This window comes from Sinocyclocheilus anshuiensis, unplaced genomic scaffold (assembly GCF_001515605.1).
Source record: "Sinocyclocheilus anshuiensis isolate Anshui unplaced genomic scaffold, SAMN03320099.WGS_v1.1 scaffold419, whole genome shotgun sequence".
NCBI classification, from domain to species: Eukaryota; Metazoa; Chordata; class Actinopteri; order Cypriniformes; family Cyprinidae; genus Sinocyclocheilus; species Sinocyclocheilus anshuiensis.
This window is the reverse complement of record NW_015548228.1, coordinates 1,766,736-1,788,686: the sequence shown is the minus strand read 5'-3', so window position 1 is coordinate 1,788,686 and position 21,951 is coordinate 1,766,736. Positions and strand designations below refer to the sequence as shown.

Genomic DNA, 21,951 nt, shown 5'->3' with positions numbered 1-21,951 from the left:
ATAATTGAGTATTTCAATAATTTAATACATGTACATATTCACGGTTTTCTAATGGTAGTTAATGATTATATGACATGCAGGTAAACAAATAAAATGTTTTGTTTAGTAAGTGTTTCTTTTTTTAAATGTATTTAATTTTTACATGTTTATGTGTTATTAGGCTTTCATCCGCTCACAAACCCTTTGCAATTCCTTCATGAACTAGTTTGGGAAAACCTGACTTGAATAAATAGCATGTTAATATATATTCTATTCTATTCTATTCTATTCTATTCTATTCTATTATGATCTATTCTATTCTATCCTTGTGATACTCTCAAGTGTCTTCTCCTCTATTCTATTGTATTTAATTATTCTATTCTATCCTATACTATCCTTTTCTATACATATTGTGGTACACTCGTGTCCAATATTCTATTCTATTCTATTCTATTCATATTGTGGTACTCTCAAGTGTCCTCTATTCTATTCTATTCATATTGTGGTACTCTCAAGTGTCCACTATTCTATTCTATTCTATTCTATTCTATTCTATTCTATGCATTTTGTGGTATAATCAAGTGTCCACTATTCTATTCTATTCTATTCTATTCTATGCTATTATATTATACACTGAACAAAATTATAACAATATTTGAGAGAAATAGGCCTTTTGTGTACATAGAAAAAATCTTAGATCTCTGAGTTCAGCTCATGAAAAATGGGGGCAAAAATAAAAGTGTTGCGTCTATAATTTTGTTCAGTATATTATATTATATTATATATATATATATATATATTGTGGTACTCTCAAGTGTCAAATGTCCTCTCATCTTGCTCATGTTTCCTTGCTCAACTCAACCCAGATCTTCACACAAGACGGAGAGATATTCATTGTACCTCATTTCTACCATGTTGCATTAGAATGCTCTTGTGTCTTCCTGAAACACAAGGCTGAATTATATCTCTGTCTCCCACTCTTTCCCAACTCATGCCTTGTATTTTCTCTTTTTTTGTCCTTTATGATAACGATCTTTGTCTCCTTTCATCTTTCAACTCTTTTCATCTGTCCTTTTTCTCTTCTCTCTACCCTCTCTCTGTATTCTCTGTTCATCAATTCACAAACAACAGAGACAGTGACTCAGAACTGGAATTAGGTGAGAGGAAGGTTATAGATACCACTTCATTTGTTTGAAACTGAAGATACAATAAAAAGATGGGAAAAATTGAAAATTCATATGCCGATGCTTCTCTCAAATGAGAGGATATGGAAAGAGCAATTAGCAATAGAACAAGCAAAACGTATTACAGGGATAGGTAATTCTGTCATTATTTTACATAAAATATAGCATGATGTTTTCAATGCCATGAGAGTGAGTAAATGACATTTAGAATTTTTTTGTTGACTCTCCCTTTAAATGAGAATTTTAGGGTTAGTGCAATGTTTCTATGTTTGCATATTAGAGAGAATATAAGATGAACCATGAGAGGGTCCGTCTGGTGTGACCATCTCTAGTGTGTTATTTGCATCTCCAGTGAATGATGTACAGCAAGTACACACACACACTCTCACAAAACACCACACCATATGTCTTGGATCCACTGTAAACCTTCATGTTCAATTATAACATTTAAGTGTGCCCCTTTAAGTGTGCATCTCACAGTTGAAATTATAAATGCATGATCAATATTATCAAAGCACAATTAAATGTTTCTGCTTTTTTTATCTGGCATGATGAGACATGATCTGACAAAAGGTGCCTGGGAATGACTGAGACTGTGTGTGAGCGTGTGTGGGCGACTGAATCTAAATGGACTGGATATGCCGCCTTTAACAAAAAAAATTGGCAGGATGGAGAGAGAGAGAGAGAGAGCGAGAGAGCGAGAGTGAGAGCTGGTTTGTATGTGATTAAAACACAGAAAGCAATGCCAGCTTAGATAGGTGCATGTTAAGTGCTCTTAAGTGTCAAGTAGCCTCCTTCAACAGTTATTGTATAGGCAAGCCCCTCCAGTGCACATCCAGCTAGAACTATTATTAATATATATATATATATATATATATATATATATATACATACATACATACATATATACATACATATATAATTATTTATTAATGTAAAATAATATGAGTTTCTATTTCTATTCTATTCTATTCTATTATATATTTGTGTATTATAGTTGTTCTGTAACCGCTTCTTTTCTACACTTTTTATGAGAACTATGGAAGTTATTTTTGTATTCATATTCCACACCTTCGGTGCTCTGGCTGTGGGAACTTTAAAGATTAAAAAAACTCTTGGCTGCTTAAATAGCCCTGAAGCACAAGGAAAAAATACTGATGAGAAAAGATTTAGGGTTATATGAGAGAGAGAGAGAGAGAGAGATTTCTTCTTTCCAATTTATGTTCACATTTCATCACTCTCTTCTTTTTATTGAGTCAGTTTTCTGCTTCTTTATTTTCCACCCTTTTACTTCTAATAAGTCCAGTTCTCTTTCTCTCACTGTCTATTTTTTTTTGTTCCCTGATGCCGTCCCAGCCTTATACCATTCTGGCAAACCTTTCACTATCTCTCACTAACTTACTCTGCCTTCCATGTTTATACTCTATTCCCATTGTTCTTCTTCTCTCATCGAGAGAAAAACTTCAGCATAGCTTAAACTGACAGTCTGCTTCATTAAGTCAGACGCCATTGACCAAAGACTCTTAATCAATCACAGCATTCACTTGGCACTAGATAATTAGTGTGAGCTCTGCGAAAGATTTTTGGAGTGGGCCTGAAAGGTCATGCATCCATATCTTTGAAGAATATTCACTGGCTTTAACTCTATAATTGTTCTGCAGGCTGAGATCAGTTATTTTAACATTATTATACAGGATAGATTCAGATAATCACACAATTTCAAAGCATATGGGCCATAAAAGTTCAGTTCTATTACACTGACCTCTTTGTTCACCTTATCAGCGGCCTTTGACTGACAGTCCTATTTATCAGTTACTAGGAAGAAATCCTATTGTGTGAGTGTGTCGTCCTTGTGTCAACTTTCCATGCCTTATTCATTTCATTTTAAGCCTTTCCGTTGACCGAGCTGATATGGAACAGCAGACAGACAGACACACTCACACAGTAGCATCAAAGTGCAGCGTAAGAACGCATAGTATGTTTCTATTAGAGCTGTTATGTAAGCATCTTCTTCTAGAAAAAAGCTTCCATTGACAAGTGACACCTCTCCCCCTCAGAATATATTTCGTACAGCTCTAGCAGTGCTCTCACATGCACATCTGTAAATTATTCTGCTACATTTTCTAAGGCTCTGAAATGTATTGCCTGAGGCTGTAAGCCATAAAAAATCCTCCTTCACATGTGTGCAAATGCAAATTTTCCGGCATCTCTCTGGCTGTGACCTCAGCTCCCACAGGCGTCTTAGAGAGGCTTATGAGCTCAAAACCCAGAGACATTGTCTTTTCTCTTTGCATTTTGGAACGAACCCTCTAAAACTGAGAAAAATGTTGCTGACGTGGAACCTCCTTCCAATTAGCGAGCAGGTCGGTTTAAATGTCACTGGTTACGAGTGACAGATGTTGGACACAGTTAGCCGTCTGTAAAACTCTCTTATTTGAGCCTTTTGTCACTGTAGTCTCATCTTGTTCAGCTGTGACAATGGCTGTCCATGTCGAGATTACAATAATACAATTTCAAGCCTTTTCATGTAACTGGTAATCAGTTGTGAAAGGGGTACGTACCCATGCGCCTCGAATTCTCAGCTGTACTGACTTTCTGCTAAATCACATTTCACAGGTCCCTTGATTGTCACTTATTCTGAAAAATCTTTGCTCTGTATGCTTTCTGTGAAAGACGACAGCGCATTTCTGAGGAAAAATTCAGATCTTATGACTACCATTCCAGAGAAACTTGATATCAATGATTAAAATTAAAAGTTACTATTTTAATAATTTAACATGTTGGTTAATGGTCACAGGACATGCAGGTAAACATAGAAATTAGTTCTTTTTTAGTTTTATTTGGATTGTTTTTATTTTACATTTTTTCTTTAATTTCATTTTTTATGATTTAAATAATTATTAGCTTTTTATCAACTCACAAACCCCATGCACTTCCCTTAAAGACACTCAGGGGTTTGCGAACACCAGACTGATCCAGCAATAGGGCATTTTAAGATGTAGCTAAATCCTAAAAGTTATACATATTCATACTGGCATACATACACTTGCATCAAAAAACAGAATGACAATATGAAAGAAATGAATCATGCCACTCTTTTAAAATGTATTAAACTTTCTGTGAGTAACAGACAAGACTAGTTATTCCTACATTATTGATTTCATCAATGCAAAGTATGATTAAAATATTTGTAAGCAGCCTCCTCTTTTCCTGGTAAAAAGAAAAGCAAATAATAACTTTCTGATATTATAAGTACTTTCTGATATTTCTGAAGTTCAATGTTTTACACAATATGAAATAAATCGTCAGCTTGGTTTAAATATATGAATTTCCACTACTGACGCACATCCTGTTTACGGTTCAATGCTGCCACACCACTTGTTAACACCACCACTGCCACACCACCCGTGTTAACTATTTTTCATAGACAAACTTTGCTATAGTGAAGCACCACTAAAGCTCATTGAATTTCTGACAGTCAAAAGGGATTCCCTTACCTACATCACATAACATATTTAAAGAGATACCAAAATAGACATAACTCTTAAAAAACAAAACAAAACAAAACAAAACAAAAAAAAACTTAAAATAGATCAAACTTAATGATACAACACTGCTAAATAGCTAAAGTTAATTAAAGTAAAATAAAAATAATAAAGATAAATAAACTGCACCGTAACCTATTTATGCACATATACTGACAGCAACAACAACATTAAATACTTAGGGAATAGTGGGATTAATAACTAGAAGTCATTCCAGTATTGCATCTTGGCACATAACAAAAAAAACCTGTGAATGAATGAATGTATGAATGAATGAATGGAAATGTAAAGGAATATTTCTTAAACAGCTTGGTGATTTAAAGACAAGCTAAAACTTGTTGAACCATACAGTGTAAAAAAAGTAAGTAATTTTACAACAAATTAGTAAAATCCTGTTCATAGGTAAACTGTAAGTCACTTTACTGTAAGTCAGTAAAATATTGTAAAAAAATATATATATATAAAGCACCTTATTTGTCTTTAAATTACATTTTGTTCTGTATTATATTTGAGTATTTGATATGGTATTTTAGGCGTTTAGTTTATTGCATTAATTTAGTATCATGTGTGTTACTAATGGTATTTTGCATGCTGTCTTTATATTAGGCTATTGTTGCTAACATTGTTAGAGAGTAAATTTTGGGATACTTAAATAGGTTGGAATTGACATTATATAGCTAATTTAATGAACAATTGGAACTGTGAAATATAGAGTCACCTCAATCCCATAATGTTCTGTAAACAGCTGCCAGCTTTTAATATAAATGCACTATTTTTATACAGTCAAATGTTAAAGAAAATTATAATATTAAAAATAACGAGTGAAGACAACTAGTGCCTTCCTTAAAAATGGCTTCTTTATACTCTTTGTGTTTGGCTGCATTGTGTTGTAATAATTAGATAAACTAAAGGCCACGTAGAGCTGTGGGTGTGCATTGTGTGTTTTCACCTTTATGAGTTTACACCTGATTTGCGCGGACACCATATGGCTGTTCCTCAGATTGCCCACGCGGAACATTAAGCAGAGTTTTCCGTCTCGCTGTGAGATCACCGCGTCCTGACTGAACATGAGCGTCTCCGCGCGCTTCTTGGGCTGGGACATCTTAATGAACATACAGCCGATGAGGAACGCGTCTACTATGGAGCCCAGCAGAGACTGGAACAGAAACAGGATGATGCCCTCTGGGCACTTTTCAGTTATATAGCGGTAACCGTAGCCAATGGTCGCCTCGGTTTCAATGAAAAAGAGGAACGCCGAAGGGAAGTTGTAAACATTGGCGACGCACGGAGTGTACGAAGCATCATGGCCATGATTCAAGTCCCCTCTTATATACGCGATGATCCACCACATCGAGGCCATGACCAGCCAGGCGATGGTGTAGGTGAGGATGAAAATGAGAAGGTTCCAGCGCCACTTCAAGTCCACCAGAGTAGTGAATAGGTCAGATAAATAGCGGCTGGTCTCTCCGCCGAGATTCCCGTGCTGGACGTTGCAGCGTCCGTTTTTGTCCACGAACCGCTGGCGCTTCTTCTTGACCGGCGCGCTCGGGAAAGTCGAGCCTCTGTTCGTGTTCACCACCTGGTAGTCCTCTCCAAATTTACGCCTTAGCGCTGCCATAACTTCAGCACATTTGGGAGTTTATTATCTTAAAAATACAAAAAGGAAACTTACTTTCTCTGTAGCATGGCTTTGGTGCCTTTCCACTTTCAAAAGTAGATGAAAAAAGGTCGCGAGGCAGGGCAAGGTCTCGCTGCCAAATTTTTCCCCTCGTGTAAATCTGGACTGTAAATGCAGTCAGGAAGACGCGTGGCTACTATAATGTCAGTTTACTGTAGCATCTCTGTACTAGTCTCTCTTCTTCTCTGGATGTCCGTGTGAAATGCACGGGTTGTGTTCTCTGTGCTCCTCTGCACATAATATGGCATGAACGGGAAAATAAGAGAGAAGAGAGAGTGGGTGGGAGGAGGGGGGCTTGGGTGAGCGAAATACTATTTCCTACACTGGAAAAGATGCTTGGGTGTGTGTGTGTGTGTGTGTGTGTGTGTGTGCGTGCGTGCGTGTGTGTTCCCCAGCATTGTGAAGAAGATTGGTTTTCCAGTCCAATGTTGAAATCAATACGCTACTAAGTCGAATTTGGTGTACTGTTAAAGCTGACACGTTACTTTGTATCGTCATGTTGGTATTAATATAGGCGACAAATTAAAGTGTCTTTTTCTGTGATTAAAGCCAAAAATAAAACCATAATTGCCCTTCAAAACTGAACGCTATTCCGCAGTCAATTGATCAAACTAACAGCGCCATCTGCTGACTGAAATGCGTGAGTACACAATTCACTCAAACAAAGCATAGCCGTTCATTCATTCATTCATTCATTCAAGATTTTAATCCTATAAGTCAACTCAAAGCAAGTCAAAACAAAAAGATCTGGAAGTCATGATTCTTAATAAAAGAAAAAATAAATCAAATAAAATCATTATTTCTCTCTTTTACTCTTCTAATAAATATTTTGTATAACTTTATAACTTTAAGAAATTTAGCATCCTTTTCTGATTTTCTTACATTTATTTTTATTCTTATTAGAAATGCACATAATAATAATAATAATAATAATAATACATTTACATTTACATTTGCATTTATTTTCAATATATAAAGTCACAATTATTCATTCATTCTCATATAGCACCCTTAGCTAAATTTATGTATTTATTTATTTTTAATGCTCTTTCTCTTGATGATTATTTGAAAAGGGTTCAACAAAATGACTGAAGCGCCTAAACAATGCCATCAGTAACATCATGCTTAGTTTAACAGAAAGCCTTTCCTAAATTTGATCTAGGCCTACCTCACATGGTGCTCTTTTGACGAATTGTGTAAAAAGTCACCTAGTCAGAAAGTGCTGAGTCTGATGATGTTAATGCTAACAGAACGGCACTGTCTGTCATTTTTTATATAAGTAGTAACTTATAGCTCTGAACAGTGGAGACACATGAACATAATATTCCCACCAGTCTAATGGCATGCTTATTTTTGGTTATTGTGCAGTTATTCACTGCAGAGAAATTTGAAACTGCATCCTCTTCCTCTCTCTGTTTGCTCCTTTGGGGAATCTCAAATACACGGGCAGCCATCAGACCACCAGGCCAGTATGTTTATTGTGTTATATTAAAAATCATTATAGTCCCTCATAATGACAACTCTTCTGGCTCTGAGGAATATTGAACACAGATGGAAAAAATATATCTCTTGTTAGGGGAGGTGCTGAGTATTTGTCTCTGTCTTAGATTAAAAACATTATTAAACACATTTATCAGGAAAATGAGTTATAACAGTAATGAAATATGGAGCAGTGTCTGGTATTTTTATTATGGAGGTTTATTATGAGTGTCCATGAACATTGTTATAGAATATTTAGTTTTATTTTCAGCTACTATGCAAACTACAGTATAATAGAGTGTATGATTTATGTGATCGTTTCAACATGTCTTTGATTATATATAGTGTGATCCAATAGCCAAGGCTCAAGCACACATAACTAAACAACAGTGAAGAAAACAGTGCTGGAAAAGAATCAGGGTCTCTTTATGCTAGGTGATTGACAGGAACAGATTCTCACTGGCCCCATGTGGATGATGCATAGAAGTTTGGGATTGATATATATTCTTCTCCATGATAAATAAACAACATAATATAGTATTAGAACACCAGATGCAGTTACACTGCCCTTCATATTTGGAAATGAAAAAAAGAATGAGAAGGAAAAAAAAAAGAATGAGAAAGGCAGAGATGGAAACAGTGAGCACATTGATACATGCTAGCTCTTGAATTATGAATGAGCTCTAAGAATGGATGACATCTACATAATATCACATGACCTGTCAAGTTTTCTTAAATACCAGTCATGAGCCGTATGTTCAAAATTAAAAAGAAGATTCAACAGCTATAGCTACAACAGTGGAAACATTTGACAAACATAAAGCAAGCTGTTATTATTCCATTTCTTGTATATATCTTATAAGGCTATGAATTTGATTACAAATAAATATTATAATAATAATGTATAAATAAAAAATAATAATAGTGTAAACTCATAAAGGTGAAAACGCACACTGCACACCCACAGCTCTACTTGGCCTTTAGTTTATCTAATTATTACAACACAATGCAGCCAAACATAGAGTACAAAGAAACCATTTTTAAGAAAGGCACTAGTTTAGTCTTCACTCGTTATTTTTAATATTATAATTTTCTTTAACATTTGACTGCAAAAAATAGTACATTTGTATTAAAATAACGACATACAGCAGTATGCGCAACTGCGCTCGCGGCGACCTGAGTTCGAATCCCGTCTCGTGGTCCTTTGCCGATCCCACACCCCTCTCTCTACCCTATACTTTCCTGTCAGCTCTATACTGTCCTGTCCAAATAAAAGACATAAAAAGCCCATGAATAAATCTTTAAAAAAAAAAACTTTACTCATAGTACAGCCTCTGATCAAATATGTAATAATCGCATATTTCATTTTATTTTGAATTCTGTTGCATATAAATTAATGTAAAATAGAACAATTAGTCTGTGATAAGATTAGTCTGGAGCCTAAAGGTCTTTCTATAATTAGTTTGTTGTGGTTGGTCATATAGCAGCTACTGTCTGATTCTAGTCATAATAATGTTTCAAATGAATTTAATACAGAGAAGTATTAAATACATATGAACACACAGATTTCTCTATGACAGAATATTGTCAGACTATAACGTCTGAAAAGAATGTTCAATGCATATTTAAGCAGTCCAGAGATGGGAGAGATTTCATAGATGCCGGTATTGAGAAATAAATAAACACGAGCTTGCACATAATAATAAGAAAAAATCCTACACTTTCAGATTGAAAGAATTTATTATCCCTATATTGAAACTGCAACAAATGCAGTCATGCCGCATAAATTTTTCAGGCATTTAAAAAGCAAATTATAAAATAAAGAAACACACATATTGGCTGCAATAGTTTGTCATTTTGTGGAAAGTGGATAAAATATATCATCTTAGACTTAAAAATAAAGGTTCTTTATTGGCTTTGATTTCAACATGTCTTTGATTATATATAGTGTGATCCAATAGCCAAGGCTCAAGCACACATAACTAAACAACAGTGAAGAAAACAGTGCTGGAAAAGAATCAGGGTCTCTTTATGCTAGGTGATTGACAGGAACAGATTCTCACTGGCCCCATGTGGATGATGCATAGAAGTTTGGGATTGATATATATTCTTCTCCATGATAAATAAACAACATAATATAGTATTAGAACACCAGATGCAGTTACACTGCCCTTCATATTTGGAAATGAAAAAAAGAATGAGAAGGAAAAAAAAAAGAATGAGAAAGGCAGAGATGGAAACAGTGAGCACATTGATACATGCTAGCTCTTGAATTATGAATGAGCTCTAAGAATGGATGACATCTACATAATATCACATGACCTGTCAAGTTTTCTTAAATACCAGTCATGAGCCGTATGTTCAAAATTAAAAAGAAGATTCAACAGCTATAGCTACAACAGTGGAAACATTTGACAAACATAAAGCAAGCTGTTATTATTCCATTTCTTGTATATATCTTATAAGGCTATGAATTTGATTACAAATAAATATTATAATAATAATGTATAAATAAAAAATAATAATAGTGTAAACTCATAAAGGTGAAAACGCACACTGCACACCCACAGCTCTACTTGGCCTTTAGTTTATCTAATTATTACAACACAATGCAGCCAAACATAGAGTACAAAGAAACCATTTTTAAGAAAGGCACTAGTTTAGTCTTCACTCGTTATTTTTAATATTATAATTTTCTTTAACATTTGACTGCAAAAAATAGTACATTTGTATTAAAATAACGACATACAGCAGTATGCGCAACTGCGCTCGCGGCGACCTGAGTTCGAATCCCGTCTCGTGGTCCTTTGCCGATCCCACACCCCTCTCTCTACCCTATACTTTCCTGTCAGCTCTATACTGTCCTGTCCAAATAAAAGACATAAAAAGCCCATGAATAAATCTTTAAAAAAAAAAACTTTACTCATAGTACAGCCTCTGATCAAATATGTAATAATCGCATATTTCATTTTATTTTGAATTCTGTTGCATATAAATTAATGTAAAATAGAACAATTAGTCTGTGATAAGATTAGTCTGGAGCCTAAAGGTCTTTCTATAATTAGTTTGTTGTGGTTGGTCATATAGCAGCTACTGTCTGATTCTAGTCATAATAATGTTTCAAATGAATTTAATACAGAGAAGTATTAAATACATATGAACACACAGATTTCTCTATGACAGAATATTGTCAGACTATAACGTCTGAAAAGAATGTTCAATGCATATTTAAGCAGTCCAGAGATGGGAGAGATTTCATAGATGCCGGTATTGAGAAATAAATAAACACGAGCTTGCACATAATAATAAGAAAAAATCCTACACTTTCAGATTGAAAGAATTTATTATCCCTATATTGAAACTGCAACAAATGCAGTCATGCCGCATAAATTTTTCAGGCATTTAAAAAGCAAATTATAAAATAAAGAAACACACATATTGGCTGCAATAGTTTGTCATTTTGTGGAAAGTGGATAAAATATATCATCTTAGACTTAAAAATAAAGGTTCTTTATTGGCTTTGATGGTTCCATGAAGAACCTTTAATGCACAAAAGTTTCTTTATAATGCCAAAAGGTTCTTTTGATTATTATAATATTCTAAGAATTTATTAAAGAACTGTTTACTGTCGTTCTGAGAACCCAAAGTGGTTATTTTTTTTCCTACGTGTAAAGACTATCATAATAATATAACATTTAAAACCTTTATTTTTAAAAGTGTATGTGTCAGTCTATTCATCATGTCCATTATTTCTCTCAGTCTGGACTAAATGGGTCATAAAACAGACAATTATTGTAGGAAATGCAACCAACTCCATCTCATAAGAAAAATTTACTATTTTACAAGGTGGTGATTTTGTATACATTTGTATGGTGATTTCTATGGAAAAGTACAATGTTTAGGAAAGTAAGCATGAAGGTCCACTCCTAACCTCATCCTAACTGTCAGTTCACCAAAACTCATCTAAAATCTCATATGTATGTTTACATACAATCTGCTTATGTCCTATTGATGGTTAGATTTAGGGGTGGACCTTCATGCCTGTGCCTATTGTTTGAGGTTTTTCTGAAAATCATATGCTTCCTTATTAATGAATTAATACAAAATTGCGACCTCAATTTTTTTTTTTTTTAAATTGATCGTTCTGGTATTGTCAGCTATTTGGGTAATGTTTTTCACAAACCAATGCCTCTGTTCTCCACAACACATATATTTTTTGCTTATTTTGTTTAGTATTGTTTTATTATTTTGTCTCCTTTGTTTCTCTCTGGATCTTGTCTTAGGGTCACCGTTTCTGCTTGCAATTAGGATAGTCTAGTTAATTAAGAGGCTATTTGAGGAATTGTTTTTTTTTCTTTAGCCTAATGAATTGTGTCACAGCCATCCTATTAATTAATTTGAGAGCCATATTACACGGTAGGATGTGCTGTGTCCTAATTTTGGAAGACCCAACGGGATACCACCATATTTCTGAGAGACAAACACAGTCTGAGATAAGATGGGGAATAGATTTTCAAAGAGAAAAATATGAATAGCAGTCTATGCAGACGTCTTCTTCTGTGAATGCACGGATGTGATAAAGTTGCCAAAAAAGTAGCCTATTTATGAGAATTGTCCACAGTGGCTAATGTGTGCGTTGATACAATCTATAATGCAAAAGTGAACCGAGTTGAAAATCTTCCCAATAGCGCCCACTAGGTCTAGTGTGTGTTCCTCTGTGCGATAGTTCACTATCGGACGCTGCTCCAATGCCCTGGATCACAGCGTCTGTCTCCTCGCAGGACCCGTCGGCTCTACCCACAGTTCCCCGCGCTCAGACAAGATGGAGGAACGCAGCAGCTGCAGGAGAACAATGTTTGGACTCTGAACATTAAAATAAACGATCGAGGGGGGAAAATACACACACAGAGAGAGTCAACGGTGGACATGCACTGGTAAGCGAAACCCTGAGATCAGCTTTACGTGAAGTTTGAAGCGCCGGAGAGGCGCACGCAAGCAGGGCAGACAACAAAGCGCAGTGCAGCGACGCAGTGTAGCATGTAGCCGCGTAGCTTGACGCGGAGCATCAATTGTTCGTTGGAGTTATATGGGGGTGTTTATCATGGGTAAGCGCTGTCGCTCTCGCAGCAGTGCCATTGTGCATATTCTATATGTCTTCATTTCTTGTTGTGTAAAACAAAAGCACATTTCGACTTTGCAAAGTGATTTTTAGTTAATTATTGCAGATATTTTTATTATATTTGTCAGTATATGAGTGCACGTTCCATGCTCTACGCTTCGCAAGTGTAATTTATTTATTAAGCGTCGCTTAGCTAGCCGTCGATAGCTAGCGCGTTAGCAGCGAGGCCCTTTGTGAGTCGGCATGTAGTTATTAATATGGATCCCACCATAACGGTCCTGCCTTACTAACAAAAACTTAAATCTCCCACGTCCACAGTATAGACTTCAGGGTCCCGTGCCACGGAGTCGTGTTGTTTTTCTGGCCAATGTGGCCACTGCGTCCCGAGTTGGGACTCGCTTTGATTTGAGTGTGTGAAATAAATGATTTATGTTTCTGATTGATGAGCTAGCTCAGTTGGCTAACGTATGCACGAGCTATTTACATACCATCTGCGTCGCGTGCAGTCTGCGCGCACTCACAACACAAAGAGACGCGAGCTGTGTGCTGTTATACGAGATAAAAGACGCCTCTACTAGGACAAAGTGTTCCTTTATTTCGCATTTCTTTATTCCACGATATATTTGGACCCACTTTATATTAAGTGTCTTTTACTGCTATGTACTAACATTTAAATTAATCGTTTGATACAGTGCTCTTACTGCGTACACATGTTCTAGGTTGTATTTATATAAAAACACCTGAATGTAATTACATATGTAATTAATTTATGTGGTTACATCTGTAATTGCATTGTTAATCCTAAACCCACCCTTAACCTAACCATACTGTGAATCCTGCCACTAACATTACCCATATTCCACCTCAAATTTTTTTTTATATAAGCAAATGTGGAACCACAAGAAAGATAGACATGTATTGAATCTAATAATTAAATGTTGGACATGAACTCTCCATGTCCTGAATGGGCTCCTATTGATTCTTGAGGTTAGACTTCATCTTTTCCTTGAATGTGAAGTGACACGGATGGCGTGTTTCTGACTAATGCCAGAGCATCTGGTTCAGATCCAATCCAGCAGCCTTTTAAGGGGAAATGAATTAGTATGAATCATCGGATGGTGCAGGAATCTAAAGAAGAGCAATTGACCATTGACTTCCCGGAAACACGATGTACCCTCGGCAAATGTGCGCGCACACACACACACACACACACACACACACATTGAGTGAGACGTGGAAACTATTCTACAGTGCTCGTCATAATTTAAATGGAAACATTTCTGCAAAATACCAGCTCTCATTTACAATTGTAAAACCACTGTATTTTATTATGGGGTCTATGATAAATTGATTGGGAAGCTTTTTTTGTCATTTTATTCCATTTAATTTTTAAATGACAATGATGAGTAATAAAATGCTCCAGTTAAAAGGATAGTTCAACCCAAAATGAAAAGTGTCATCATTTACTCACCCTCGTGTCGTTCCAAACCTGTATGACTTGCTTTCTTTGGTGTAACATAAAAGAAGATATTTTGAGAAATGTCTTAGTGTTTTTTGGTTTGTTTGTTCTAGGGATGCACCAAAAGAAAAATTCTTGGCCGAAGCCGAACAAAATGAAACACTGGGCCGAATACTGAACACGATTTTTCGCATTTTTTTCCCCATGTAGGCCTATTTTGCCAATTTTTTTTTTCACCATTGCATAAATTAAATAGCCAAAATGTGCTTTTTACTGTTTTGTCCTGCTTTTCAAATAAAAAATCAATTACAAAACAACTATTTAAAAATATTTACTTAACACTGAACATGTTTTTTAGCATTCTAGCAGACATTATACCAACAAAGCACAATTTAACTTAAAATTAATAAATTAGTAAAATATTTTTTGGCAATTTTTGAGACTTGAATCAGGCATGTGTTTTTTTACTGTACAAATAAAGGCAGCCTTGCTGAGCAGAAGAGACTTCTTTTAAAACATTAGAATATATTACAGATCCCAATTTGACCACCATGTGTGAATGTTATAATACATGTATTAATAGAGCTGTTGTAGGGTAATTATTATTATCATTATTATTGTCTTACTTTTTATTTTATTTTACAGAACAACAGTAAAATTACAATGCTAACATTTATGAATGTTGATGGAGTTGTTGCTTTTGCTCGACTTTTATTTTGGCAGAAACCCGCAGGATGCAGATTTATAAATGATTCTCATTACGAATTTGGGAAGATGTTTGTCGCACGTATCACATTGTCACATTCAGTACCGCCGCTCCCTATATGCAGAGTACGCAGTTTGTGTAGGGCACCAACTTCCAGGGGGGCACCATCCCATTTGCTCAAAAAAAAACAACAACTTTCGTTCTATATTAATTAACATACACGTAAATAAAAATATAAACATGAACATATATACATAATTATAAAAAATGCGTTTTACGGTGAACGCAGTAGACAGGCACACGTGACGCACCATTCTCGCATCCGCGCTCGCTCTCACCTCATGTTTGCGGCTGACTGCAAATGATCATAACTGATGAACAACTATGCCCGGGAAAAGACATCAGTAGTCCGGCGCCGAGACAAGAAAAAGAAAAAAGGCTGATGATGCCCGTGCATCACTTTTAGGTACGTTTATAATCCTGTGAAACTTTTTTGGATGTTGAAGTTAATTACGTGTTTTAATGTCGGTAATAATATCACCTCCGCATCTGCCGTAATATTCTCTCAGAGTTAACATGTTCCCTTACAAATATTAACCATAATTTTACTACGAAAAAAAAAACATGGTTCTTGTAGCAATGGTAACCACAAATTAACCATGGTTTCGATACTTCTAATAATAATTTACGAAGAATTCAGATAGGCCTAATATTTTATTGGTAATAAAAACAGACCTAGGCGATCAACAACCTTTAAAATGTCATAAAATGCATTATATAAAAACAATGAGGCAACAATTATTGGTTAATTAATAATAATCGTATGGTTTCATTGAATAACACTGTTAAAATACATAATACATAAACAATTTATGTACATTATTGCAAAGGGCGCCAAATGGCTGTTTTAACACTTACAAGATGATCAAATCCTTGTTTAATATTGACCAAACATTTAATTCAAATATCCACTTAATCTTTAATTTTGGCCAGCTTTTTGCGATAGAAATGCTTGCCTCTATAATTTCTTCAACAAAAACATGTGGACATCACAACCCTTACAAAAACTAATCCTTGGCTTTATCGAAGTAAAACTGTAAAAAGTAAAATTTTCTTTTGTGTCATTTCTGAATGCTTGGGACTATAAAATCAATCAGACAACTGTATTCGTAAAATCATAGCCATATGCGACTGTCTAGCTACAATTGTAAATTGTAAATAATACAATTTAATTACAATTTAGTTATTTACTTTTATATTTTATTAAAGTTCTATTTTGACCCTTATAGTAGGTGTTTTTTTTTAACTTCCATAATATTTTGGGGAGGGGGCACAACAATACAATTATGCTTAGGGCACCTATTTGCAGTTAAGCACTTATTAGCTGGATCAAAAGAGCATACGGCTACTGCTTCTAAGTTTGTTTTTAAAGATCTGCACATCACTTGCTTGCATCACATGCTTCACGATTTCCATGAATTTGGCAAGCATCATGAAGTTTTCATAGTTTTGACACAAACATTTGTCACAGTGACCTGGTTTTGAGGAGCCTCAAAGACCTGAAATGAAAACTTTCCAAATTACAAAAGCACTCGGATGTAATATGCAGTCAGAGTCTTAGCACTAACATGGCTGACGTGGTTGTCCATGGCACATTCACACTCTTGCAGCTTTTGAAACTTAATTTTCAGCTTTTATAACTTTTCTATTGTTTTGCCAAGATTTTATTGCTTCTTAGCAACGTAGCTTTAAAATAATAAGGAAATACGAAAATAATGACAGGATTGAATTTGTAATGTTAATTCTTAAATTGCTGACACTGATATCTAGAGTAGAATGGCACACATACACATATATATATATATATATATATATGTTATTATATATAAACATTTAGTTTTTGTGTATATATATATGTGTGTGTATACTGTTTGGGGTCAAGTATAATTTAAAAATAATAATACTTTTATTCATTATGCATTAAAGGATACATTTAATTTTACCTCCTCTTCCCTCTGCTGACCCACGACTGCACACCGTCACATAACTCCAACCTCTTCATTTTTTTAAATGAATCTAGTGAGTCAGTGATTCATGATTACCCATTCATAAAGACTCACTTGATTCATTCCTGAATGAATCAGCTGTTCAAATTAATCAATTGAATTAATGATTCAGTTATAAAAATCAGTGACTTACCGCCACCTGCTGGCAGTTTGTTTCATTTTAAAAGTATCTTTTCAGTTATTTAAATCATTTAATATTTCTATATTCAAAATTTTATATTTAAAACATTAATATCATCATGAATTTATGGATTTAATTGCACTCATTCCACTTCTGAGCCTCATTAAATGTCTGAAAGTACACCAAGCCACTTTTGTGTTCTTCTGTGCCACCTCTACAAATTAATTTTGTTAATACTGATTTAATTTGATTGGTAACTTATATTTCTTATTCTACTTGTTCTTATTCTGTCGTTTTAATTACAATTTTTAAAAAGCTTATAAAATATAATTTTTTAAAGAATTTGACAAAAGATGACGACATAATTTTAATAAAGTTAGAGGAGTCAAATATCACCTCGTAATGGGAAGGCTACTTTTTGATAAATAAAGCTACTTTTTAAATAAACAGTGTTTAATATACAGGTTTGTGGCTCTTAATTTCCTATTAATTAACCATTTGTAATCTTATGTTCACTGTTCATTTTTTATAAATATAGGATTTGTATTATATCTATATTCATTCATATAGTCAAATCGAATCGAGAATTGAAACCAAATATCGAATCGGAAATCGAATCGAATTGAGAGCTTGAAAATCGAATCGAATTGGAACATCTGAATCGATACCCAGCCCTAATTTTAAAGTATCAGTTCATTTAAATTGTAGTAATATTTCACAATATTTAAAAGAAATGCATCTTTAGTGAGTGTATTGAACTGTATTGTGTATTATTGTATATTATTATATTATTTTGTGAATGGAAAAAAAAAAAGGTAAAAATTATTTTCATTTATTACTCCGTATATTACGTATTAAAAATAATTGTGTTGCTACTTGGCTAATCAGACACAGTTGTGAGCACTTCATGTATGTAAAGACTGTCAAATCATTATTTGGTCTCTTTTAATGTCTTTAGGATGAGTGAGGTGGCCTTGCATTGAAGCAGACCCCGTCGCCCCTGTTCCAGCATCAGCGTCAGTGTGATAACACTCTGAGCCCTGCCCCTTCAACATGAGCCTGATCCAGGACAAACTTGGCAATGAGTTCCTCCGCTCTAACGGGGGCATGGAGCCAGGCTTTGGTCCAGGCATGCTCATGTTCAGTCACCTGCCCCCTGTTACTAGCTTCACCCGGCTGGCCAGTCAAACCGTTATGGCTGACCTGCAGCCCCACGAGATGATCTTGAAGAAGGAGAGGGACTCGCCGGACTGTGGAGGAGGAGGGATGAGTGCTGGAGGCATGGGTGGTGGAGGTGGCATAGGAGGGATGATGGGAAGCATGGGAGATTACGTTCATGCCATGGGCATTAAACAGGAGAAGGTCTCTGAACATGATTACAGGCTGCCTCTCTACCCGGGTGGTGGAGCTGGAACTGGAGTACGATGTGGAGGAGAGTTGCTGGAGGTCTCGCTGGGCAACCATCAGAACCTGGTGGTGCACGACCTCAGTCTGGGAAACGTAAGTGTGCCCATGTCTGTCTGTAAAAATATATTTGGACAGGATGGTTGGTAACACCAAGGGATGCTCGTGAAATCAAAACCTCGAATCGAATCGTGAGTTGAGTGAATCGTTACATCCCTAAGGAATGCTTTTATTATTTGTGCTGTTATTAAAAGGTAATGCACCCTCATTATGTGATTTCCTAGATTCCATATTTTACTGAACTTCCCTACTTTCAATATCACTACACTCTGAAAGTGAAAGGTTCTTTAATATCAATGGAACCTGTGAATATCCATAGAAAAATGTTCTTTTAGATTATAAAGTTTTCTTCACACTAAGGAAAGGAATGGTTCTTTGAGGAACTGTTCACTAAAAGGTTCTATGGTTTTTCAATGGCATTGCCTTTTGGAACCTTATTTTTTAAGAATGTAGTTATTCTATTAAAGGAAAAGATGTCTCACAAGGGAAAACATTTTTGAGTTTTAGTGGAATATAATTTTTTTTAAATAAACAGTGCCGTTTATAGTGTCATTGTTTTTTTTGTTTTTGTTTTTTATTCCACTTGCATAGCTTTTAGTGCTAAACTAAAGAAAGTGATAAAAGAAAGAGTTTCAGAGATTATAATATAGTCTCAGTTATTTAATAAGGCATCATAGTGTTTTCCCTAGTCAATAACAGCACAAGTTATGAATTTAAGAGATAATATAGCTAATGGCCTTCAGCCTCAACCCTGAGCAAGAGTCCTATAAAAATTTATTTATTAATTAATTGATTCAAGATTTATGGTGTTAGTAGTGGGTGTCCTGCATCAGTAATCTAATGGTTGTTGAATTTTAGGGAGCATAGGTGTTTTTTTTTTTGTTTTTTTTTTTTTGCTATTTTTTCTTTTGATATCTAAATTTCCAAATTCCCTAGATTCTTAAATTAAGCCAGGTTTGTGTTTAAGGTCCGTGGAAGTCTCTATCCCAAGCCGAGCTGAAAGCAGATTCCACAATATTACTGTAGGACAGAAATTAATTGTCCTTCCTGTCAGTGATGTCATCCCATTTCTGTGCATGATTGAGGGGTTTGACTTGGTCAAATGCAACAGGACCCATGCAGTTGTGTGTGTGGAAATGCAAAACAGCACCTCTGCTTCTCATACTGTGATAATTAAGTCCTTTCCGAGGTTATAAGGGCAGTGAACCATTTAATCATTATAAGGGTTTATTGATCATCTCATCCGCACCGACGACTGAAAGGAAATCAGGCTGAAGCATTGAGACACTGCATCTGGCTCTGTCTTTGTGCAGTAGCCAGAGGCAGCTGTGATTACATTAATAAAATGATGACTCATGCTAATTCGTGATTATTTCTAGCAGCACGCCAAGAAGTAACACGCAAGATGTCTTTGTTCTGTCTTTTGTTTTCTGGTTGGTTGGATTTAATCTATCCCAGTTGCTCTTCCTCATGCTTTTTTCTGTTAAAGGAGAGGTAATTTTAAAGACATCAGACTAGAGCAAAGAGTAAAATTTGTTTTGGCTAGCCATGGGTGCAATTTAAAATTTCATATCTTTCTCGCTCTAGTTTTCTCTTTTGTCAAATATGCCATAGCCTTCAGAAGGACAATGAGTGTCACATGGACAATTCATATTTTAATCTCCATTCAACATAAGTTTTGTGTGCGTGTTTCTCGCCAATCTGTTGTTTTATACTGCCCAAATGTGAGACAATATTCAGATGCGCAGCTGGTCAATAATCAGCATGGTGTTTTTCCATAGATGGATGCGAAAAAGGGAAAGCGTCATTGATTCTCCAGGGATAGATATAGAGGCTCATAAATTTTCATAGATTTTCCAACTTGCCTTCTGCCACATACACATTAGCCAATACTTTTAATATTCAAACTAGTCTCTCATCTAGTATGTGCATATTATAGAGTTGTGTCTGATTTTTGTATCTGGGTTGGTTTCAGTTAAAAAAAAAAAATCCCCCCAAAAATCCAAGGCACAGAGTGTCTCTCATTCACACAACTTGAGGTTCAATATGCCATGCATACAAAATGAAAAAACGATTTTTGCTTCACAAATGTTGTGTGAATGAATGGGATTTTGTGGTCTTTTATTTAGTCTGCTCCGAATCCCATTCTGTCTTTGTTATCCTTCCAGCTGTCAGGACGGCTGGTAAAGGAATCCTCAGGGAGGAAAGGTCGAAGGTCAAACGGCGAGGGACAGGAGGGCAAGACACGGAGGAAACGAGGAGAGTCGAAGGTGCAAACAAACACTTCATTAACATAAAACTTATTCATTATTCACTGCTATGCTTATTGTTAAAATTTAAAAAGGATTTCCCTTCATAAAATAATATTAGTGTTGTCTAATGCTGAAAATTGTTTTCTCTGCAGTCAATGATGCTGGATCCAGATGGAGGGAGCTTGTCTCCAAACTCCAAACCGCACATCTGTGAGCACTGCAATGCAGCGTTCCGGAGCTCCTATCATTTACGCCGACATGTGCTTATACACACAGGTCAGCATGCGTTTACACTTACACAAAAGAGCGTGCATATGTTAGTAGAGATTGGCCTGTGCACACGGTGTCATCGCAAACAATTTGTTCCAAGGATTAACAGCCAGTATTAAGTAGAGATTATGGGTACTTGCATTCTGAAATAGCTGGTTTGTCAAGTTCACAAAAGTGCAAAACTATTTTTGTATTACACGAAGACGTTGCTTACTTAGATAAAATGTTTGAATCATTTCTTAAAGATTTAAAATGATTTATCATGAAAATAGGTTTGCGAAAGAGCTATATATATATATATATATATACAAATCGCACATCGTTAAAACAACAATTACGATATTATCGCAGGCAATATATATCGCACATCCCTAATATATATATATATATATATATATATATTTATATAAATATTGATATAAATATTTATTACATATATTTCTTAAATATATACATATATGTGTATGTATTTATATAATATACATATAAATATACACAGTACACACATATCATGTAAACAAACTTATTTTGGATGTGATTAATCAATTTGGCAGCCCTTATATATATTTATATATATATATATATATGTGTGTGTGTGTGTGTGTGTGTGTGTGTGTGTGTATGTATAT

General features: G+C 35.2%; 2 protein-coding genes across 2 annotated transcripts in view; one reads left to right on the top strand and one right to left on the bottom strand.

Moving 5' to 3' along the window:
• LOC107654469 (G protein-activated inward rectifier potassium channel 1-like) overlaps positions 1 to 6,557 on the bottom strand; it is a 30,655-nt gene extending 24,098 nt beyond the window's left edge. The window contains exon 1 of the mRNA XM_016441538.1: positions 5,658 to 6,557. Within this exon, the coding sequence (XP_016297024.1) occupies positions 5,658 to 6,326 (669 nt within the window). The 5' untranslated portion in view covers positions 6,327 to 6,557. The remainder of the gene's footprint in view (positions 1 to 5,657) is intronic.
• Positions 6,558 to 12,581: 6,024 nt separating this feature from the next.
• LOC107654531 (zinc finger protein 281-like) overlaps positions 12,582 to 21,951 on the top strand; it is a 15,943-nt gene continuing 6,573 nt past the window's right edge. The window contains exons 1-4 of the mRNA XM_016441638.1: positions 12,582 to 12,799; positions 18,295 to 18,836; positions 20,969 to 21,070; positions 21,205 to 21,328. Coding sequence (XP_016297124.1) covers positions 18,390 to 18,836; positions 20,969 to 21,070; positions 21,205 to 21,328 — 673 coding nt within the window. The 5' untranslated portion in view covers positions 12,582 to 12,799; positions 18,295 to 18,389. The remainder of the gene's footprint in view (positions 12,800 to 18,294; positions 18,837 to 20,968; positions 21,071 to 21,204; positions 21,329 to 21,951) is intronic.